This window comes from Podarcis liolepis (assembly GCF_965112155.1).
Source record: "Podarcis liolepis genome assembly, chromosome: 2".
NCBI lineage: Eukaryota > Metazoa > Chordata > Lepidosauria > Squamata > Lacertidae > Podarcis > Podarcis liolepis.
Window position 1 is genome coordinate 44,284,814 of NC_139555.1, and position 23,737 is coordinate 44,308,550.

Below are 23,737 nucleotides of genomic sequence, written 5' to 3' on the forward strand. Positions count from 1 at the left end.
TAATGTGTGTCTTACAGTTGTAAGGCTCTGTTGTCAAGCTGCAGAAGGGATTCTGCCTGCAGAGTCTGGCCTCTGCCTATCTGGGCTATACTTGCTCTTGTCAGAGAACAGGAAGAATGGAGCTGACCTTTTTATGCTTTGGGCTTGTTAAAACGGATGTGAAAAAATTGTCATTCCAAGTAGTGAATCAGCTCCTTGAAGACAAAGCTGAAAGCTATGTGCAGTCAGTGCTTACTAATCTGACAACTTCAGCTAAATCTGCATGATGGGGCAAGAGCTTGAGCTTTCAGAAAGTGTATCTTGCTCACCATTTACTTACACCTGCAGTGCCTGTTAAATAGTTTTTGCAGTGCTTTGGTTTTGAAGTTCCAGAGGTCTTTTACAATGACTTCCGCACCATATTCTGTTGAGAGTTCAGCAGTCCCATAGGCTTACTTGGCTTTTGATGAAATATGAGGATTGCAAGCATCAACTTGCAACCACAGTGCAGTTGAAGATTTTGTGGTTGATTTAGCTAATGAGGCAATTTTGAATAGTTCAGCAAATCAAATTGAAATAATTCATACATATATATGATTGTATTTGCATTAGAAGTAACTCTGCATAAAAATAAAACAGATTTGCTACAGAATGTGAGTCCTTAACTGTACTGTAATGAGCTTCCAAATCTAAGAAATAATTGTCTGGTGATTGTGGTTTGTCAAAGCAAAAATAGGTCAGAGTTCACCTTTCCCCTGGGTATGGCCCAAATAGAGTAGAACGAGAATGGCATGCTTTGGGAGTCCAGAAAGGGAACCCAAGGAAGCAAAAAATTAAGAGAATTGCTACCATGAATTCCCCCAGGACATCAACTGACACAATTAAGGCACTTTCATTCTGAACATGCTTACTTGGAAGTATGTTCTGTTTAAATCAGTGCAAATTAAATGCACATACAGTGTTTAGGTATCACTTATGATAGAAGGGCAAAATCAACAACACATTATGGCCAATTCAGGTTTTTAGTTAATTATGAATGTGGGAGATGCAGTAAGCCATTTAAGGCTACAGTCTTCTGCACTCAGGAGCAAGTTCTGTTAAAATCAGTAGGGATTCCTTGCAAACGATCATGGATGAGGAAGAAGAAGAGGAGTTTGGATTTGATATCCCGCCTTTCACTCCCCTTCAGGAGTCTCAAAGTGGCTAACATTCTCCTTTCCCTTCCTCCCCCACAACAAACACTCTGTGAGGTGAGTGGGGCTGAGAGACTTCAAAGAAGTGTGACTAGCCCAAGGTCACCCAGCAGCTGCATGTGGAGGAGCGGAGACGCGAACCCGGTTTCCCAGATTATGAGACTACCGCTCTTAACCACTACACCACACTGGCTCTCATGGAACATGTGTCCCTCATGGAAAACAGTTGAAGTGGGAAACCATGCTTACTCATTTCCTAGAGCTGTTTTACACGCAAATCTTTATTACTTGATTATAAAAGCAAGCAATGGATGGCTTGTGTGTGTGAATGAGCCATCAGAGATCTAACCCAGTAGCTAACAAGGCATGTAATTTCAAATGCAAGGCTTTTCAATGAAGTCAGATATTTCATTCATCAAAAGTATAGCATGGTACAATCATAAGATCTACATTTATGTGTGAATCTGGCCTTAGTGAATAGGAAATGGGGAGTGGATCAATAGCCTTCCTCCAAGTCCATTGAAGATATACAAAAACTTTTGGTTAAGATTAGTCAGGACAGAGCTGATATAGGTATGTCTTCTAGCCTCTGCTTGCAGCAATGCCTGGTTGATGCTTTCAGAACCATGGAAATAGAGATTCTGCTGCGGGCAGAAATAAACAGTATTGGCCTGATTGGACATTCACTGAGCATTTTCTGCAACACTCCTAACTGCACACACTGAGCACCTCTTGAAGGTGCCATATTTCACAGATTTTGTGCAATCGTTATTTCCACGTATGCAGCCCATTAAAGCAGGGCCTGTGGTCCTCCAAAGATGGTTGGGTTGCAACTTTCATCATCGCTGGCCATGCTGACTGAGGCTGATGGGAGCCCGGCAAAGGCATCCAGAGAGCCATGGCTTCCCCACCAGGGAAGGCTGAAGACATTCCGCTACCTGTGGTGAAGATGGTCTCTTCCCCACCATGTGCAGCAGCCCACCAGATTTGGAGCTGCACCTTGCTTCAACACTCTTCCGCCACTTCTGGGGTCAGTAGTTTCAGGACAGGCTGCGCTCTGCCTGCTTCCTAGTCCTTCAGCATCTTGCTGCTTGAGGCTGACACCTCACAATCCTCCAAAGGGCAGAGCCATCCCTGTCCCCTACCCCTGCCTTAAAGGTAAGTTCACCAGCTTGATACTGTGTTTGGGCCATGATGGCTTCTGCATGCATGAATGGGCAGGTGTAACACAACTTTACTATGGTCCTTCATTTGCCATTCATCAATTGTATTCTAGTGAAGGGAAACCGAGTGATGATGCCCATGTATTGCCCCATTCTGATCACACTCTTAATTCCCAGCTGTAAACGTGCATGGAAACCCGCCCCATAATTCCCAGCTGTAAACGTGCATGGAAACCAGCCCTATTGATTTCGGTCGAACCCAAACCCATGAAACGTGCTTCCAGTGAAGCCAACACCTCTACACTTAAGTAAATGAGCTAAGGAATCTGCAGCCACAGGTCGTGCATGCTCCTTAGTTCTTCCCGGGGGACGAGCTTTGCGTGGGCAGTTGTGCAGCGCACTTATCACAGGCAGCCCAAGTTCCAGGCTCCTCTTTTGTTGTTGGCGGCGGCAGGAGCAGCCGCTTTCAAGTCCTGTTCCCGCTGGCTGCCTGGCTGGCTGGAGGGGGGCCGAGCCCTTTGCTCTTCCCTCCTCCCTTCCCCCACTACCTGACATTTCCGCCTCCCCCTCCCCCTTGGCGGGGAGGGCAGCCAGTGGCGCGCTGCGAAAGGCCGGATGCGGCTCTCGAAGTGGGCGGAGGAGGCCCAGGCGCTGAGATCACCGGCGGTATAAAAAGAAGCGCGCTGGGCGCGGCCTCCTTCAGTCGGGGCGGACGTCACGAGAAGGGCTTCTTCCGAAGGCTGCGCTTCGCAAAGCAAAGCAAAACAAACACCAATTAAGACCCGGGGGCACGCGTCACTTTCGCCTTTTAAGGAGAAAGCGCCAGAGGTCTCCCTCCCGGCTCCTCGCAGCCCCCGAACAAGCCGAAGAGACTCGAACCGCGGCGAAGCCGGCTCCGCCATCATGGAAGTGCAGAAGGAAGCGCAGCGCATTATGACCATGTCGGTGTGGAAAATGTACCACTCGCGGATGCAGCGCGGCGGCCTGCGTCTCCACCGCAGCCTGCAGTTGTCGCTGGTGATGCGCAACGCCCGGGACCTCTACCTCTCGGCCAAGCTGGAGGAAGAGGACGAGATGGCCGCGGGCGGAGGGAGCGGCGAGGACTTTGCCGGGCGCCCGGAGCCGCAGCTGGACCTGCAGGGCGAGGCGCCCGCCCCTCAACATCTGGAGGCGCCTCCGGCGACCCCCTTCCCCCACGCCCTGTCGGAGCCGGGGCCTCTCCCCGCCGTACAGCCATCGGAGGCGCCGCCGCCTGCTCTGCCTTGCGCCACTCTTGATCCGGAGCCCATGGAGACCCAGGAGGAGCCCGACGGCAGCTCGCCCGCGCCTCCGCCGGCGTGGAGCCGAGGCGCCCCCGGGCCACAGGCGGGCGCCGCCAAGCCTAGCCGCAAGCGCCGCAGCAGCAGCCTGGGCAAGATCGGCGCCGCCGAAGCCGGTCTGGTGCCCAGCAAGAAAGCCAAGCTGGTGGAAGAGGAAGGCGAGCGCCAGCCGCAGCGCCAGGAGGGGCCTTTCCCGAGCTTAGCCAGGGTCCTCCAGGACCGCTTCTCCGGCTTAATCCTCCAGCCTCCGCCGGCCAAAGGCGCAGACGAGCCCAAGGCGAGCTGCAGGCAAGGGGACGGCGTGCTGAGCATAATGGTGAGAGCCGTGGTGGCCTTCTAAAGCGCCCCCGCCAGGGACTCGTAGCTGGAAACCTCGCTCTCTGCGGAGAAGCGGAACCTGCTGAAGCCCCTCTCTCGGCGGAGGAGCTGAGCACCACCTCCCGCTCCCGGCCCGCCGGCCCCCTCTCCTTGGTGGCGGGGCCTGGGCGGCGAGGAAGACGCGCCGCGGGAGGCTGGTGAAGGACTGGGGGCGGGCGGCGGGGAGCGCTGGTGGGTTCCCTCCTCCCATTTTCTCCCCCTCCGGGTTTAGGCGAGAGACGCTCTGGTGGCTGGGAAAGACGACGAGACAAAAGGCTGCGGGCAACGCGGCGAAGGAGGACGCCCCACCTCGGCCAGTAAACCCGGAACGCGGCTGCGGTGCGCTATGCGCCGGACTGGACGCAGCGGCGGCGTGACGGGACACGATACTTTGGGGGGGCGGCGGCGGCGGGCAGCGAACTCTTGGAAAACGGGGGAGGCTCGCAGCCCGTCGGGCCTTCGGAAACCGGATTCGGGCGGAAAGCAAGCGCGATGTGTGCTGGGTGCACTTTTTTTTGGTGCTAGTCGATAACAATGACGTATTCATTCTGCCGTTCCTTAACTAAAGTTAATTGCCAGATCTGAGTTTATGTTTATGTCTCCTCTTCCCCCTTTTTTTCCCCCCTCAACGGGACTGGAAAGGTCTTAAGGATTGTTAGGCAGCTCCCCTGAAGGGTTAAAAAGAGTCATGCTGAGAATTGTCGAAGAAAAGCAGCTTTTGTCAGTCCCGCTCCTGTCTGCCCAGTATTCTTTTCCTCAGGGCCATCCCTTTTTTTCTTACCTAGTAATTAAGAACGATGAAGTGGCCTGTTTCTTTGTGCCAGAGAAGATCTCCGAACCAGATTAGTCTTGCCAAAGTGTGTGTGCTGAGCAGGAACAGAAGGAGGGGAGGGGAAAAAACCCAACCAGTCATACTAGTTATGACACATCTCTCATATGACTAGCATTTGCATTACACTGGGTCCACGACTGCAGGGGATTTCCTGCTTCTGTTGCCTTGGCTGTGTGTGTGTGTGGTTGTTGTGGTTTTTGTTTTTTAAGGTGTGGGTGGAGCCCTGAATGTCTGGAGGGTGGGGGAGAGGAAGACAAGTGGTTTTTCTTCCCCTAAAGATGTCATCTTAAAAGCTCGCTGGCGGTTTTCCTAGATGACTGAAGCTGTTTATGCACTGAACAGTAATGAGGGGTACTGTTTTACATCCACAAACATTTTTTTCTTTCCACTCCATATGCAGCTTGGATATTTTTCACCCAAATCAGGAGAATGGGGGCAAAGAAACCTGTATTCTTTAAATGGGTGTGTTCTGCAGTGTCTTGTCTCTAAAAAACAAACAAAAAAACAGTATATCATGAGATTTCTTGACACCGTTTTTGCCTTTGTTCATGATTTTTTCCTCCACTCTCTTCTCTCAAATGTATGAAACAGTTGCTGTTGTGCTGGATTTATCTGTTGTGTCATCTCAGTGCTTCAAAAGTGTTCGTTTGATTCAAGCTTTAGGGTTGGGAGGAGAACAGTAAGAATGTCTTCTGAAACTGGTTTTCAAAATGGGCAGTAGAATGGTCACTGTCAAGGTACTTTGTAATGCTAATTGTATGTAATCTGCATTTGCCTCAAAGAGGGCAAAATACAAGTTTATTTGGTTTTATCCTCATGGTGTTAATATTTTTGGTCATTGAAATAAAGGCCATCTTTTTTTTTACTTCTGTGGTGTTCCGTTCTTAATTTAAAAAAAACAAAACCATTTATGAACTTCATTGAGAATTTTCTCTTGGTGGAGAGGATATGGGAGGGGAGAATGTTCAAGCAGCTACTCAAACCTACCTCCAAATGTATGAGGCCTCCTACTACATTAAACTACTCAAGGTACAAAATAAGGAACTAGAGAAAAGAAACAAGGGGAACAGCAAAGTTAGTGACAGGGCAGGCAACCTTTAGTTCCTTAACCAACAGCACATTTAAAGAGCCAAACTTCCAAGCATGTGGGCTCTTGCAAATCTGAACTATTCAATGTTGAGATACGGAGTAAACAAACTCTCCAAAGCTCTGCCCCCAGCCTTCTATGAATTAGCCTTCTATGACCCTTGGGGCATCCAGAACTTGTTGATTATGTAGCTGTTTCTAATAGTGGGTGGAATGGGGAGAGAAGGGGTTGTCAACAAGATTAGCCTTGATTGTTTGGGTAGCAGTCCAGTCCCGATAGGGTCCTAAGATCACTTTTCAAATCTCACCATGCTGGGTAGCATGGGTCAAGCAAGTCGAGTTGCATAACAACAATGCTTGGTTTCAGGATGGGTGTGAGAGCATGGGAAACTTATATTTAGAGCTCCAGTAACAGCTTGTAAACTTGTTTATGATGGAACTAAAATAGCCTTTCCATAAACATGGGCCACTAGCCAGCGGATAGGGCTGGCAGGCAGGAGCTTAAAGTATGCTTTGCAAAACATTAACAGTAGCAGTATCTCGAGGTAGTCCCCTAAGGGAGCAACTTAGGCTTGTCTGCAATCCCTGATCATGTAATGGAAACCTTGTCATAAGAACTTGTTGGCACAATACAGGTTTGCCAGATTAGACCCCATGGATGTTGAGCAACGTCGCAAATCACCAAGGAAGGTTGTGTGTAGTCCCTTTCAACTGAAATATAAAACAGGACAGATGTATACATTCTAATTTGGTGAGGGATGCCCTCATTTAATAACCCTCAGCAAAGTGGTGATAAGTCTTTGTTTCAGTCCCAGTGATTTTTGTATTTTCAAATACAACCACAAGACATTTGAAACAAGGGGGTGGTTGATGACTGACGGAATGAAATATATGTTGGGAGAATAATCAAGAATGTAAGTGTGCCTCCTAAATAATTCACACACTCTGGGATGTGTGCTTCAGGGAAAAGTCTAGGATTTAGCATCGGTAGTTAAAAAGCTAAGGGTAATGCACGAAGGATTTATTAAGTACTTTCTTCAGAACCCCTCCAGTTTCAGTGGATGCTCCCTGAGACAGCTGAGCAAGCAGGTGGGGTGAGATCAATGGGGAAGAGCCCCCAGGGGTTAAAGGAACACTGCCGTGATTCAAGGCTCAGGAATTTACTCCTTGTAATCTGAGCCGCTGCCAGTTTAGAGGCCATAACCTGGTAATTTTCCCTTCTGCAACAATGCTGATTGCCTGCCTCAGTGCTTTTATAAGATTTAATTCCTCGACTGGTGTAAAGTGCTCTAAGTCAGTGTTCCCCAACCTTGGGCCTCCAGCTGCTTTTGGACTACAACTCCCATCATCCCTCGCTAGCAAGACCAGTGGTCAAGGATGATGGGAATTTTAGTCCAAAAACAGCTGGAGGCCCAATGTTGGGGAACACTGCTCTAAGTTACCTGGAATAGGAATGACTGACACCAGTTAGCCACTATTGTTTGCTTTCACTGCAAAGAGTAGGATTATGCCTTGCTGGACACATGATAATCCTTAGGCTAAACTATGGTTGTAAACCTGCGTGTGAGCTGTGCTGCATCTGAATTACAGGTCAGGACTTGCATGAGCTCTCTGCCTCTTGATAAAAACATTTCCCTGCGCATAGAAAACTTATGTTAATGAGAACTAGGCCTCAAGTTCAGCCCAGCCCTAAATTTTCCCACAAAAACCCACTCCACCCAGTCTCGTGAGTCAGCTGGAAAGCCAGTCTCTGCTGGAGGAGCTCTGTCTCTCTGTGAAAAATGCACTAGTGGCTTGGCCTGATAGGATTGGGTATATTGCCGTGACCTCCTTTGCAGTGGCGTAGCGCAGGGGGAGCCGGCCGCACCAGACGCAACATCTGGGGGGGCGCGCTCGCACTCAAGTGCTAAAATCCACAGGTTAGGGGGCGCAAATTACTTGCCTTGCCCCGGGTGCTGACAACCCACACTACGCCACTGCTCCTTTCCTATGACAGCAGAGTATTTTGTACAGACAGAACCAAAGATGCTGGCTCAGTCTGCGGAGCTCTGCTGAGATCTTGGCCATAATCTTTGCCCTTCCATAGTGTAGTTGGTGTGCCTCACAACACAGCCAAGGAGGTCTGACTAGAGTTAGAAGGCACACCCATGTGCCCCAAGGCCTTAACTGCTCGTGTTACTTTTCAGTCAAAGGGGTTTTGTGTTACGTCTTTAATTCACAGCAATGATATATAAAAGAGAATGGGGAGGGGGGTATTTAAACAAGTTAGGGCAAGATAATTTCTAGAGGTAAGGCTGGAGTTTGGAGTCAAGACTCGCCACACATTCTTCATTGAACAAATGTGTGTATTTGGAGAGAGGAGGCAATTCTGTCTCTTTTTGAGTCAGGAAAGAAGCAAATGATAGGCGTCTGTTTTCAAAATACCAATTAATTGGCATTTTGTAGAAGTTTGAGCCTCACAGAAATCTGAAGTGGCCTTTTTCATCCTGTGATACTTTAAAAATTCTGTAACATCTTCATCAGTGTAACTTAAGTGCTAAACGTTTCAAGATAAGACCAGTATATGGAAGAATATGTTAAAACCTGTGCATTTGAACTAGTACTTAACAATAAGGAGAGTCCTGTAGAACATGAACACGTAAAATCCACTTTCACTAACCATATGGGAGCTGAATAAAGCATGTTGCCTATTTAGTGCATCTTATTTATCAGTTAATCTATGGCAGAGATAGACTTCCCAATATTTACAGCACAGGCTGTGACAGAATAAATTTAATTAGGAACCATTCCCCCAAGTGATCCTTGTTAGCAACTTCAAGGCATAAGGGGAGAATGGCTATGAACTTCCTTGCCCAAGGCAAGGATCAGGCTTGCTTCGTGCTACATGGTGGACCTTGTTCTGCCAGACTACTGAATAAGTTGCAAGCCGTTTCATGCTGGCTATAAATGATGCAAGGCTTTCCATGCAATGCCTTCTAGTCTACCTCCTTGTGTGTTCTGGAAATCCATTTCCTCCTGGCGTGGAGGAATATATATTTTTTAAGCACTTGGAGGAAATATACACCATTTAATCTTATCACAATGTGTTCTGGTGAGGGCTATTTTTTTAATTTTTAAAAAAGTAATCAGTGTTCCCTTTGCAGCCCAGGAGGCCACTGAAAACAATGGAGAATTTTCCCAGCTGTAGTTCCCAGTGTCCCTAGTAATACATGCAACAAAGTGTTGCCATGCATATAAGGATCTCAGGTAGGAGGGATGAGGTAAGAGTCTGCTCAGTATCTTGAAAATCTGCTCTGACTCACAGCAGCTCACAGGCTACAATATGCCTCTGCATAAGGCTGCTGCTTATATGTGGAAGCAAAAGGACAGTGAAAACATCCCACAGCTTTGGGTTCCTTCTGACATGTCATTTGTTATGCAACATAGTTATTTAGCATATGCTCTGTATGGTTTCTCCCTCCCACCTCAAATGAAGTGCAAGGCACCTGGAAAACTAAAACCCTCAGTTTTCTCCCCCCTGTTTGCAATATTATACCAGACTTGTGTGTGAATTCCAATGTTTCCACAGTCTTCCTCCCCTGCCCCCCTCCCTTAAGCTTTCTAGCTGTGTGGGAAACCCTCAGAGAGCCCAGGCGATTCTGCATTGCACCTAGGGGCCCTGTCACGCCATTGCCTGTGCAAGACACTCCCCCTGTGAAAAGACAGAAGGGTCTTTGATAACGCCCCAAGCACATCTCCAGCAGAACAAAGGCAGCATAGCTAATGGCTCCCACTCACACAGTGTGACTCTCTGCCAGGAATCTGAACTCCCTCCACCCCCTAAAGGCACAGGCTGAAGGACAGAGAGGGGGGAGGAGGAGGAGGGGAGGAAAACGCATCTAAGCCAGGATATGGGGGCTGCGGAGCAAAGGAGGCCTGGCACACCAAATGCAGTGCAGTTAGGTCGATTTCCTGTGCATCAGCTACCCCTGGAGACAGGATACCAAAGCGGATGGCCTGTTCCGCCTTACCATGAGCTGGGCTGTATCCGGCACCTGCTAAAGTTCCTGTGTTCTCACGGGGAGAGGGGAGGAAGAGGGGAGGGGAGAGCACCAGAGGGAAGGGGTTTGCACCTTCAGCCTGATGAGGTCCTTGGCTGGGTGACCGCAGCTGCTTTCTCTGCCAGTTATTTGCTGCCACATGACAAAATATTTCAGTTCGTACGGAAATTCAGCTTTCTCTCTTCTGGTTTCACCAAATTTTGCTTTGTCTCATTTAGTGAGAGGCAGGAAGAGAAATAGTTTCCAGCCCTGCTGCATTCAGAATACACGTGCTACTTATCACAGGGCAAAATACTAGAGCATCAAGGGGGATTATAGTAACTCATTCAGAGGAGATGTTTGCATACCCAGTCTCCCAAACCGTAAGCGCTGCTATCTGCATACCCTTTTAAAGTGATACTGCCCAAGATCCTTGGGTTATATTCCTGGCTTGTTCAAGCCAAGAAAGTGGCTTGTTCAGGTTACAAAGCTGGTGATTAAGACCAGCTTCCAGGCCCCTGGCAGCGACTACTCACCCACACTTTCTGTGGCTGCAGACAGAAACCAGGAGTTATCCCTTAATTGCCTTCACACACATCCACCTGCTTGTACTGAGAGATCTGCTTCTGAGGCTCTATTTCTGCCACCCCTTGTGGGAGCAATTAGGCTGGTGGCCACAAGGGACAGGGCCTTCTTGGCAGTGGCCCCATGATAAGCCAGGTCCCATCACTGCAAGCCTTTATGTTTCCACATGTCTAAGGAGGAGTCTAATTGGGCTGTTGTAACACTGTTGTGATTTTCTTTTGTTTTTGTGATTTTTACTGGGTAGAGTGTTACAATGTTGTTGCCGGTTACTGTTTCTAATGGCGTTGTTGTTGTACATTTTACATTTATTAAGAGTTACATGCTGTTGACATAATGTTGGGAGCTGCCACAGGAGGGTTCTTTGCTAAAATGGTGGCTTGTAAGCTTTTTAAATAAATAACTCCCTCCTCCCCAACTACTCTGATCAATGGATCCCTGTCAAAACAAGCTCTCCGTTCCAGTTCATTACTCCTGCCTGCCAATATTTTCAATTACTTCCTTCTGCCCAGAACCCCATCTCCCATCTATCCTCAGCTACGGCTCAGTCCTTGCTCTTTGTGATACACCAGCCAATCTGAATGGAAGGTTAAGTCTGAAAGGCATACAGCCCTCCGGAGTTGCTCAAGGTTTTCATTCAGAGTTGTTTTTCTCTGCCCAGCTTCCCTTGACCTGAGTGAGTGCACCCTTGCTATGCTTCTCATGATCTGCCACATTGCTGCGGCAGTCTGGGATCCCACAATTACTACACTCCTCAGCATGTGGAATTACTATGGGATATTATCCTGGGCAGGGAAGCAGCCAGACAACCTCATTAAATTGCTCCAACCCGGGCAATTACGGGCCACACCTCGGAATAATTAGCACCCCTGGGAAACTGCTTTGTAGGCAGGCTGCATAAGCAAACAGCTAGAGCAGGTTATGCTACAAGCTCGGACTCTTTGAACGTTTACCATGTGCCCTTGGATCTGGGTGAGAGAACCAGCCCTTATTGGAACAGAAACGGTCTGCCAACTGTTTTCTAAATTGAAAAGCAGGAATTATGTCTCCAGTGCTCAGGGGTGTACCATCTATCAGACCATATATGTGTCTCACAGCGAAATCAAACAAGGGAGAAGCTTCCCATCCACCCTGCACTGTGGCACGAAGGCGTGTGGACTTCTTTGCCCTTCCTCCTAACTTTGCCTTCACCCTGGATGTTTCGAGTACTGTACTTAGGTTGTGTAAAATGTAGTAATTTCCAATGTGGCTATTGTAGTACAGTGATATTTTTTTTCCACCCAGAGGGGGGCAGGGCTCCAATATGGCTCCCTGCCAAGGGGACAAGGGATCCTAGGCATGCCTCTGCCAGCACTGAAGGGAAGCCCACATAGTTAGATAGGGAAATGAAGCACAGATTTCTTCTGGTTCTGCTTTTCAGAATAGCACAGGATTGTCAGTTCTATCAATCAGGCAAATTGGGATCCCAACCCTGAGCAGCTTGTCATTTTATCCCACGGTGAAAGAAGTGGGGAGAGGGATGAGTTTCATGGGGAGACAAGAATTGCGGGCAAGAAATAGAAGTAGCAGGCCATGAAGGTCCTGTTATAAAATGCCTATAAATATCTATAAAGATATTTCAGTCTTTGACAAGCTATGTACATGCTGGCTGGGAGCCACTGAGGTGACTGGAATTGTGTGGGAGAGAGCTGTATGTACTTTGAAACTATGCAGGGTGGTGAAGAGACTGCAATTCCTCCTGCCCAGATATGACTCTCTGTTGAGTATCCTGCAGTTCCCACCGATTGCATCTCTAGAGTGTAGCCAGGGCGGAGAGTGGTGATTGGACTGAGCCTCCTCTTCCACTTGGGTAATACCTCTGCTGCTCCAAGGCTACCGAGACCATCTCTCTTCCTGCAGCTCCACCTTCTCCTTCCCACACTGGCTGCACATGCAAAAGTGCTGGCGGCGCAAGCTTAGGGAGGTGGCATTGGGAATATACTGATTGTTCTCTGCCCTCGCCCTAGCAGGGCGGCACTCGCAGAGTTCAGACCTGGGCACACTGCCAGTTGGGTTCAAACAACAACCTGGCTGGGAAAAGCCTGGACTGAGTGGTTGTATGGGTGGTGAAACTTTGGAAGCAAAGTAGAACTTCTCAGTCAAAGACACATAAAAGACCGAATGCTGTGATCTGTACTTGGTTTGCCACTGCTCAGTCTTCCTCTGGGCATTTCCAAAGTTCCATCTCCTTCCAGTTTTCATTCATCATAATAAGGCCTTGTGGCTTTAGAAGCAGAAAGCCAGCAGCCAGACTTTTCTCTTTTCTCTGGAATGACCCCAAACTAATCTTGCTTCTCAGAAATTGCATCCCATAGACAAGCTCAGTTTCACAACTGGCCACCAGCTGCTACTTTTATCCAAAAAGTTCATACAAAGCAGCTTCTTCTCCTTCCAAAACACAAGACTTAGGGAGTTTTACATTCAGGACAAGGGGATGGGAGTCCTCAGACACCTTTTCGCCATAAGTGTGCAAACCATTTCATGGCTTGCACTTGTGTCAGTGAGATATTGGACATGTGTGTGTATTGGAAAGACTAACATGGTGGGTTCTTTTAAAAAAAGAGAAAATTGTATGCATATATGAAGTGGTAATTGGGGAGATGTGGGTGGTGCTGTGGGTTAAACCACTGAGCATAGGACTTGCCAATCAGAAGGTCGGCGGTTCAAATCACCAGGATGGGGTGAGCTCCCGTTGCTCGGTCCCTGTTCCTGCCAACCTAGCAGTTGGAAAGCACGTCAAAGTGCAAGTAGATAAATAGGTACCGCTCCGGCAGGAAGGTAAACGCCGTTTCCATGCGCTGCTCTGGTTTCCAGAAGCGGCTTAGGCATGCTGGCCACATGACCCGGAAGCTGTATTCCGGCTCCCTCAGCCAATAAAGCGAGATGAGTGCTGCAACCCCAGAGTCGGTCATGACTGGACCCACTTCAGGGGTCCCTTTACCTATGAAGTGGTAATTAATGTGCCATAATATATGTATTTGTGTGTAGTGCAGAAGTGTACACTAATGACCACTTGGCCAAATTTATTTCCCACTGCCTGACCACTCAGATGCAAAGCAAGAGATAAAAGAGGAGCACGATGAGAGTTGCAGCTGTCACAAGCTTCAGTGACAGGCCACTTTTGGGGATGGAGGCTGGGGTTCTGGGCCTGCCAATCCTATTCCATTCTGAAGTGGCCATCTAACAAAATCTAGTTGCTGACCAGAGGTATAGGGAGAAAGAGTACATGCGCACTTATGCTAATGAAGGAGGAGCAAATTGTTGCACGCCACCCAGTCTCTGAGTGGTGCGAGATTCTAGGGTACCCCGAGGGCTTGGTTTCCTTTGGAATGAGGGACAGTGGAGATTGTTGTGTCTTTATGATGTGTGGTTTATTCACACATCTATACAACCCGAGCCTACGATGGAGGGGTTCACAGCATTAACACCCCAAGAGGGTCTTGCTTCTCCCATCTCCACACTTAGATTCCAGCAGAAATCAGGCATAGCTCCGTCTCCCAGCTGCTCAGCCAGGCAACTTCTAGCTCACATAACTCAAGACCTAACTCTGGCTTTGTCTTTGTAACTACCAGCGAGTTGAGGGAGGGGAACCCACCTATGTGATTTCTAGCACAGAGCCACTTCCTTGGTTACCTTAAAGGCCCATACTTAGAAGTTCATTACCTTACTGGGAAGCTAAATTGGCTATTCCAGAAATGGAATCTGTACTGGATCCAGCAATTAGAAGTGGGGTCAGGCCAGAGGCAGATTTAGGGGAGCACTGGGCGCGGAACCTTGGGAGCACCGTTGAGGACGCAGCAACTATGATTTAGAGTGAAGCACAAGAGGTAGAGAGGTGATAATTTTTGATGCCGCCCAGGGTGCCGCTGAAATATGAGAACCCAAAGTCTGCCACTGGCCAGGCATATAGTCCGTCCGTCCGTCCCCCCCCCCCCCCCCGAATTCATAGCACTATGTAATGCAAGTTTAGTTAGGGTCTTTGTATGAAATAATGGATTTTAGGAATAATAATAATAAGTTTATTATTTATACCCAGTCCATCTGGCTGGGTTTCCCCAGCCACTCTGGGCAGCTTAAGGTAAAGGTAAAGGGACCCCTGACCATTAGGTCCAGTCGTGGCCAACTCTGGGGTTGCGCCACTCATCTCGCTTTATTGGCCGAGGGAGTCGGCGTACAGCTTCTGGGTCATGTGGCCAGCATGACTAAGCCACTTCTGGCGAACCAGAGCAGCGCACGGAAACGCCATTTACCTTCCCGCCATAAAGGTACCTATTTATCTACTTGCACTTTGATGTGCTTTTGAACTGCTAGGTTGGCAGGAGCTGGGACTGAGCAACAGCTCACCCCATTGCGTGGATTCGAACCGCCGACCTTCTGATCAGCAAACCCTAGGCTCTGTGGTTTAACCCACAGCGCCACCCGCGTCCCTCCTGGGCAGCTTAAGGTAAAGGTAAAGGGACCCCTGACCATTAGGTCCAGTCGTGACCGATTCTGGGGTTGCGGTGCTCATCTCGCTTTATTGGCTGAGGGAGCCGGCGTACAACTTCTGGGTCATGTGGCCAGCATGACTAAGCCGCTACTGGTGAACCATAGCAGCCCACAGAAATGCCGTTTACCTTCCCGCTGGAGCAGTACCTATTTATCTACTTGCACTGGCGTGCTTTCGAACTGCTAGGTGGGCAGGAGCAGGGACCGAACAACGGGAGCTCACCCCATTGCGGGGATTCGAACCGCCGACCTTCTGATCGGCAAGCCCTAGGCTCTGTGATTTAACCCACAGCGCCACCCTCCTGGGCAGCTTACAACATATCTAAAAACATAATAAAAACACCAGTCCTTAAAAATGTCCCTCAACAGGGCTGCCTACAAATGTCTTCTAAAATGTAAGTTTAGGCATCTGTTGTACTAAGTATGTAATTAGAAACAGTGTTTTGTATTTTAGTGTAAATCAGTAATGCTGGCACTGCCCATTCTGGTGGCGGCAGACATGAAGAGGAAGCAGCATTGATAGGGTGAGGCTGCCTTCCTTCCTTCCTTCTTTCCCCAAAGCAGTAGCTCCCCACCCCGCCTCCAACAGCCACTTCCCTTTTTCTTCCTGTGCAGCCAACATCGCCCATCCCTGGCGCTTGCCCTCTGCTGTCTGTTAGGAAGTCAGGGGTACAGACAGGGAGGTGTCATCCAAACAAATGGGTATCTCTTGCTCACAGCACTTTTTCTCTGCTCCTTAAGTACCATACAGCTGCTGTGAATGGTCACTATGCTGATCTTGCCTATATTCAAGTTTTTTACACATAATTGTCAGTCTTCTTGTTTTAACTATAGAACAGAATATAGGAAGTAGCCTTTTATCAAGTCCATGTAGGTCCACACCAGAGCTTTCCAAACTTTTCATGTTGTTGACACACTTTTTAGACATGCATTATTTTGCAACGCATTAATTCAATTTTACTAGCAAAGAGGAGGTTAAATGAACCCCTTTGCAGCCCGAGGAGGAGCGTGAGGAGTGTTCGTGTGACATACCTACATACTGTGGCCGACACAGTTTGGAAAACTCTAGTCTACACACATGGACTGGCGGTGTCTCTTCATGGTTTAACACAATAATTTTCAATAGCCCTACCTGGAGTGAACCTGGGACCGTTTGCATACAAAGCACACACTCATTCAGACACACATCGCAACTGGGTGCTGGTTATCTTCCCTTGCTACACCCAAACACGCACTCCACCAGTGTTTCCTGGTGGTTAGCTCAGTTCCAGAGTGCTGTAGGGGAGGACACTAGGTTTACTGCATGCAGGGCAAAGGTCTCTACACACGTAAGCTGTTCATCAAACAAGCTTCACTGCTCTGAGTAAGATAAAATAAATAGCCCCGTTCTTTTGAAAAACAACTCAGGAGTATCCTTCAGTAGTTCCATGACCTGGATACTCTCCCTTCGTTTTGGGGAAAACAACCAGGTCTTTATTTGAACCAAGGCTGGGCAGTGGAACGTGTGGGCTCGGCTCTCTTAAATCTGCTTTTTACTGTCAGGGTTGCAGCCTACGAATGTGTGAAACAACCTATTAAGGGCAGGGTCTTTAACAGTGCGAAGAGGGAGCCTCCTTCACTACGAAGCAACCACAGCCCAGCCATGTGGAGCTAAGGAGCCGAGCTTCCAAGTCAGGCATCAGACGTCCTGGGGGTGCTTTAAATACCAGCATCAGGGCCCCGTTTAAACAAGACGCCAGGCAGGCAAGGATCTATCTCGCACACGCGGAGCCGCCTTCAAAGGCCGCTGCGGCGCAATGTTTGCACGCCATAGCAACGCCTTCCTGGCCTGCGGGTCTGCGGCGTCCCGGCAGCGCCCACGCAGGCGCGTGCAAAGCCGCCCTCTGTTCCTCTCACGGGCCCGGCGTCACGTGTGAACGGGGGCCTGGATCCAGGTGTTCGGCTCCCCGCCCTTGCAAGGAAGTCTCGGGAGCGCGTGAAATGTAGGTCAGGGCGGAGGGATACGCTGCCTCTGGCCGGCCTCCTTAAGCCTCCTGGGTGGCGTGTGCGATTAAGAGGACAAGCTGGAGCCTGCGCCTGCCCCCTCCGGCTGCATTCCGCACCGGCTACGCGGCCTCCGCTCCGCCCCCGGCTCCTGCCCGGCCAGCGCGGAAGCGGGGAATTTCCTGGCACCACTTGCGGAACAGGAAGGCGGAAATGAAAGCAGCGCCGAGCCAAAATAGATCGGGGAGGGGAAGGGAGCGGCGGCGGCGGGGGGGAAGGGGGTTTCGACTCTCTTAAAGGCGCAGAAGTCGCGATCGGATGAAAGGGTTTCCAATGTATATTCAAAACAAAGCCGGTGAGCGGGAGTTCACGAATCCACACGATCCTTTCCCGCCCGCTTCCCCAAACACACTCGTCTTTCTGGTCTAAAGGGGTTCTGCCCCAGGTCAACGCGATTTAGAGGAAAACCCCATTCCCCCCTCCCGGCTCGCACCCTCTTGCTTCTGAGTAAGCTTGCCTGCCAGTCCCCCGGCTCCGTACCACGCTAGAATTTCCTCCAACGCGTCGAAGATAGCACGGAGCGGGGAGATTGGCGAGGGCAATTTTAGTTGGCTAATCTGAAGTCGCTGCCTTTTGTTGCTGCGTGTACAACTCCTGCTTTTGTGCTCTAAACCGCAGTACGGAATTGAAGCAGGCGAAGCTTTATCTGCCATGCTAGAGAAAGCTTCGCTTGCTTAATTTTTGCCTGTCACGGTTCGGTGATATTAGCAAAGCCAGTTAAAATACGTGACCAACCACAACTTTTTATCAATTTAAAGTGATCGCAAGGGCATCTGTCCTGAGATACTTACCCGAGGGCCTTTCCATCCTTTGTGCAGCGGCACAAATATAAACTAAGCAAACCTTTCCCCATTTCCCGTGACTGACAGCCCCTTCAAATTCTCCTGTGATCCCAGCTCCCTACAACAGGCCCTCCCAGGCTGGATTCCCTCCCAGTCTGGGAGCGCAGCCCCTCTTGCTTGGTATTGCAGCTCTACCACTCCCCCAGACCAGTCAAGCGTCCTCCCTCCTCACAAAGATATGCAGGAGGATTTGTCTGGAAGGCAGAAAGCCTAGAAAAAAATGGGGAGGGGGAAGAGAGCGCCTGAATCAACAGCTGCATCCCATTCCCTGGCACTTAGCCAAAGAGCCTTAAAGCAAACGAGAAGAATAATGCTGCAGTCTTTCCCTTGCTGTTTGATTGTTCTTGTTTTATGTAAAAGGTAATACTAGACTTAATAGTGCAAAATCATTCATCTACTGCTACCACCTCATTCTAAACTCAAACTCTAGTACAAATCTGACTAGTCACCCACAAAATATGCATTGCATAAAACAATCCTTTGTTATTGTTTTAAATCCTTTGTTGAATCACATTCATTGTATGTGCAAAAATACACATATACAAACAGGTGCAAGCTGCTCAATGCACTTTTTTCAGTTGTCCCCCCCCCCCCACTTTTTTTCAGCATGGTAAAACTGCTGCAAATAAATCCAAAGATTTTAACATAAAATCAATATTGAGCAAGGTTGCTGCCTCGGACACCTTCAGAATACAGGGCTAGATGTGGGAAGTTGTCTGATGAAATGCCTTTACTGTACAGCACTCCTGCTCTGATTACAGCCTACAGTGGGAAGTTACCTAGCAGTACAGAGATATGTGCACAAATGAGTTTCCCAAGAGATGGTTTCTGTGGTACGCTAATTGGCTTCAGTACTTGATTCTAAAAGCAGGTGCTTCTTTTAATTGGTTTGTAAAAGTTGAGGACGTTGTTATTCTGAATAGGAGTATTTCCTTTTTTAACTGGGCAGAAAACCCGAACAGTACAGGAAGTACAGTCAGAGCACACTGTAGATGTTTGGTTGGCTAAGAACTAAAGTACAGCTCAAGTGAAATGCATTACGTATTAACACACTAAGCCAAGTTGGCAATGTAGCCAAAGCATCTCTAATAACCATCACTTTATTAATGCAGCAAAATGAGTACTCCCAAGACATGTGCAAATGGATCTGCATTGCCGGAGAAAATAGTCCTCTCTGTTGAGGGCGTGCACCTCTGCTTTGCAAGAGGAGCTCTGAAGAGAGGCAATAACCTTTCACCAAGGAGGAGACATGGGTTGTGGGTTTTGCAGATAGGACATCACTACAGCCGAGATAGACAACCTGGAAAGAAGGCAGGAGTTATAATCAGGGCAGGAACGTTAATATTACACTAATAATAGCAATGCAAATAGTAATGTCAACAGAATGAATTACAAATGTGACCAAAGAATCTGAGTGTGTTCAGTGTATTCAAATTAAAAAGCTTATATGGGATGTGTTACTAAGCTTGATTGGGAACTGTGTATTTGACTTGGGTTTGAACTTGATTGTGTGTCCTGTGTGTGCATCCCTCAGAGACAATGGAGGATTGGGGAATGAGTCTGATACAAGGGGAACCTCTTTCTGCTGCAGCCGCTAGCCCAATTCCCAAAGAACGAACAGCTAGCCACAGATAGAGCTGGCTCAGAAAATTAGCACCATAGCCATATTAAAGTGAGCTAGCATGTACATTAGGATCCTTGGGATCAGGGATGTGGAGCCCCTAGTCTATCAATATCTGGAGGGCTACAACTTTATAAACATCCCTGACTACTAGCCATGCTGGCTGGGGCTGATGTGGCTTAGAACCCAACATCTGGAGAGCCCAAGCCCCACAGCCCTAGTCTGGCTAGTGAAGCAACACTTCAAGGTTTCTGGGAAGTAAATGACTTAATCAGAAAGAATGGAACTTATTAAGAAAAAGGCAGAATAAACATTTATCTGTGAATACGTTATTCCAAGGTCTGAATGATTAAGGCTACCCCAAAATGAGGTTGAATGGATTAGGAGGAAAAGGAAGAAGTATTGTTACCAATGATTAATCTGCTGAGACAAACAGCAAAAGAGAAATTATCAGTGTGGTAGATTAAATATAAATAGAGAAATTAGCCCAGACTGGATTTGGGCATGGGGAAGATTGGATTAGTGACACCCAGGAGCGGCATCGTGGGTGCATCAAGGTGCCAGGCCACTCATTTCCATTCCAATGGAGGGATCCTCAGGGTGGGGCTTGCCTTGAGCTTTATAATCTTTCAGAGCAATAGTTTCCTGGCAAGAGATGCTGGTTGATGTTTCCACACAAGTGCTGTACCCTTAACTTTCCATGTGCAACTGCATACTGTTTGTGGCAAAGGGAAAGCAGCTGTGTGCCTCTTGTCTCAAAGTAGACTTGGCAGCAGAAAGAAATTAACACAGGACTCAATGAAAGGCTGAGAGAAGTAAAAGAACCTGACTCACATGAAGCTGCTCATCATCTGTTTGGTATCTTCTGAACTCCGAGAGTTGGCAAAGCTGATGAATGAACAGTAGACAGCAATCCAGGCACACCACTTTAGCTGCAAACAACACAGAGTAATGTAGTGAAAACTTTAATGAAGTCTCAAGGATTAAGCAATACTATTTATTCCTTAGTAAAAGTGTAAAACCATGATAAGCACTCTGCTTTGTTTCTTTACTCAATTCACAGGAAACTTCCTTACGGTGAGTCAGACTATTGCTAAATCTAGCTCAGTATTGTCTACAATGATTGACAATGGCTCTCCAGGGTTTCAGGTAGGGGACAGTCCAATCCTTACCTCAGGGATGGAATTTGGGAGCAAAGTAGAAGTTCTGTTACTGAGCTTATGACCCTTGCCCTTGTGGAGTTGTCTTCAGTTTTAAAGATGGATACATTTTGCTAGATGAAGCTCATTCAAAGTAAATGGACACGCAAATAATAAAATATATTTGATTTCCAGGGAACTATGAAAGTCATATTAACGAATTCAGACCTCTCAAATGATAGCAAATTGTCCATGGGCATTTCAAATATCTAGAGTGTTCACCTATATAATATAAACTCAAAACTAACTATGAAAGAGCCAGCTTTTGTAATTTTGTGTCAGAACAGCCAATGTTAGTTGTGAATTGGAACTGTGCAAAATACAAGAAAGAGATAAGTAACCTTTTTCAGCCATGGGCTGTTCCACCATCCCTCAGACCATGTGGTGGGCTGGACTATATTTTGAAAACAACAACACAAAAATGAAAGAATTCCTATGCCCCACAAATAACCCAGAGATGCATTTTAAATAAAAGCACACATTCTACTCATGTAAAAACATGCTGATTCCTGGACCGTCCATGGGCTGGATTGAGAAGACGACAGGGCCGCATCTGGCCTACCCCTGCTTTAGTTCAACGTTTTGTTAGTAAACACAATCAAATGGAAATTTAACTCATTTACTGGCCATTTTTAAGGTTCAAAGACACAGATATTACCATACAGATCTCAATATATTGTTACAGAGTAAGTCTTTCTGTATTTTTTTCATTAAATGCTATCATTTGTCAAAGTCTTAATGAAAAATAAAATGCTCTTTAAATTAATATAATATGTATATACATTGTCATAAGATTTCATCCTTTTCTGGATGAACTATAAGCATCTGTTAATATTAGCATAGATTTGACATATCATATACTTAAATGGATGCTGTAATTTGGAGTTTATGGTTGAATCACATTGTAATTGTTACAATTATTACAATTGTATTATTGTAATACTTATTACAATTATTAACTAATGCCATTGTTCAATCACTTGATATCATTTCAGACTCCTACTACAATTGACAGGTGTTATTACCTCTCTAATCTAGAAGAAAAGTGAAGCACTCTGACTCAGAGATCTTTATAAGTAATTGCAAATTAGACTCCATAGCTAACATAAATTGAAGCATCATGAAATCATTATTTACTCTCAACATTCAACTGATTGATCAGCCTTTGGGGCACATTAAATGTTCATCATCTGTGCACTATTCTCTTATCTGACTATTGCGAATAATTGTTTAGCAGTTGGGTAGCATTCCTTGAAGAGACTAAAATAGCAGGGAAATAGGGAAGGTTTAAGCACAGGAATATTATGCAGTTAATCCGACAGAAAGAAGGAAAAGAGGCTGTGTCATTAACTACTAGAATAAGATCTGTTAGGCACATTAAACTAACCTGGGGTTGTTGATGACAGATTACCTTCCAGAGATTATATGATTTTCAAAATTATACAATCCAACAGCAGTGTAATAATTACAAGATAACAAGCAGCTGGTAGAATCTTGTGCTTAATTTGCTCAGCTAGTGTTCTGCATGTCCTGAAGTCAAAAGGCCAAGCACTGCAATACTCACCTTCAGCATCAAGCCACACATACTGAAAATCATTCCCAGTAGATTCATGTAGTCTGGTGTGGGGTCTTCCAGGGTAGGGTTATTCTCTGTGGATGGAGGTTTGTATCTATAAAGTAAAAATTCCCATTATGGTGGAAAGAAAACATTTTAAATTATGCTTGAAAATAAAACATTTGCTTTATCCACCACCATATCAAAATAAGGAGTAAGACATCAATGGGAGTTTCTCTGCTGCTAATAAGGCTTTGTGCAGCTTCAAGCCAATATGCCTAAAGTTGTTTAGGTGTGGGGAACCTTTAGTCCTCCACATGTTGCTGAAATACAGCTCCTATCAGCTCCAGCAAACATGGCCAATGGCCAGGGATAAAGGGAGTCATATTTAAGTAACATCTGGAGGCCAGACATTCTCTGAACCTGCTCTAGTGTCTGTGGAAAAAGAAATGGTGCCAGTCTCCAAAATTGTTCTCTCACAGTTCAGGAAAAACATCTCTCCTAAAGGTTACTCAGTCACATCTTTCTGGATTTTCCAAGCACTCATATTACATGAATTTGTTGTGAAAATTATATATTGTACTTCTTCTGTATGTTGCAAGGATGAGTGCTTTCTATATATCCATGAAATCATTAGTGACCAGCATCACAAGCTGCTAATACTATTTTGTAAACTTTTAAAAACTTTGTTTTATTAAAAAAAAAAGGTGTAACTGCCCTGTGTTTCTGGCATGTTCATGTGTCCCTTTTAAAAAAAGTGATGGATATGTGATGGGGAAGTTTTCTAGCTAAGTGACAGCACACGCCAGTCCACACTATTCTCTTTGAACCAGGACTTGCAGTTGGGGCACATTTTGATCATCACCAGTCAACCACCACTAGCCATCTCTGTCCCTGAGTCTCCCTCTGCTGCAGTTTCCCCCATGAAAAGTTTCCCCTATTGCCCAGTCTGGTGGCTATTAGGAAAGGCCGCCCCTCTCTCTCGCCCTCCGCCTTGCGTTGCCATGGCGACCCCATGCCCGTCCCGCGCTATAGCGAGGGGTGACGTCTCAGCGCCCCCTTCCGCATCACACGCCACTCCCTCGGCTCAATCTTTCCGTGCCAAAGGTCGCCCAACTCGCGCCCTCTCCGTGGCTTTGCCCGGGCAGCTCACCCGCCCCCACGGCCTCCCGCCGCTGACCTGAGAACGCGATTTGGCCGCCGCGGGTCCATTACGTTGTTACCGGCCATCGTGCACCGCCTTTGGCTAACTCCGAGCGGCGCCCCCCCCCCCGGTCGCCGCTGCCGCCACACTAACTTCCGCTTCCTTTCAGTGGCGCAAAGGGGACAACTAAGAGTGTAACGCCTGAGAGTTCAAGCCTTCTCGTTCCGGTCATTCCCGAGGCCGCGGTACTGAACAGGCTTTAGCGGATTAATCTTC

General features: G+C 47.4%; 2 protein-coding genes across 2 annotated transcripts; one reads left to right on the top strand and one right to left on the bottom strand.

The window, feature by feature from the left end:
• The first annotated feature begins 2,976 nt into the window (after positions 1-2,976).
• Positions 2,977-5,708, top strand: IER2 (immediate early response 2). The gene has a single exon (XM_083481441.1). It carries the CDS (start codon positions 3,239-3,241, stop codon positions 3,992-3,994), a length of 756 nt encoding a protein of 251 aa, XP_083337567.1. The 5' UTR covers positions 2,977-3,238; the 3' UTR covers positions 3,995-5,708.
• Positions 5,709-19,026: 13,318 nt separating this feature from the next.
• On the bottom strand, positions 19,027-23,662 carry WDR83OS (WD repeat domain 83 opposite strand). Its single transcript, XM_083481470.1, has 4 exons — positions 23,498-23,662; positions 22,327-22,432; positions 20,398-20,495; positions 19,027-19,242 (listed from the first exon to the last, which is right to left on the bottom strand). Exons 1-4 carry the CDS (start codon positions 23,545-23,547, stop codon positions 19,176-19,178), a joined length of 321 nt encoding a protein of 106 aa, XP_083337596.1. The 5' UTR covers positions 23,548-23,662; the 3' UTR covers positions 19,027-19,175.
• Positions 23,663-23,737: the final 75 nt, after the last annotated feature.

What these genes read in the sequence shown, in the direction of transcription:
- WDR83OS (XM_083481470.1), bottom strand. Translation starts at nt 23,547, where the DNA reads ATGGCCGGTAACAACGTAATGGACCCGCGGCGGCCAAATCGCGTTCTC. An exon ending in TGTGTGGCTTGATGCTGAAG is followed by an intron (nt 20,496 to 22,326) that starts GTGAGTATTGCA and finishes TGTTGTTTGCAG; the next exon opens with CTAAAGTGGTGTGCCTGGAT. An exon ending in CAGATGATGAGCAGCTTCAT is followed by an intron (nt 19,243 to 20,397) that starts GTGAGTCAGGTT and finishes CCTTCTTTCCAG; the next exon opens with GTTGTCTATCTCGGCTGTAG.
- IER2 (XM_083481441.1), top strand. Translation starts at nt 3,239, where the DNA reads ATGGAAGTGCAGAAGGAAGCGCAGCGCATTATGACCATGTCGGTGTGG.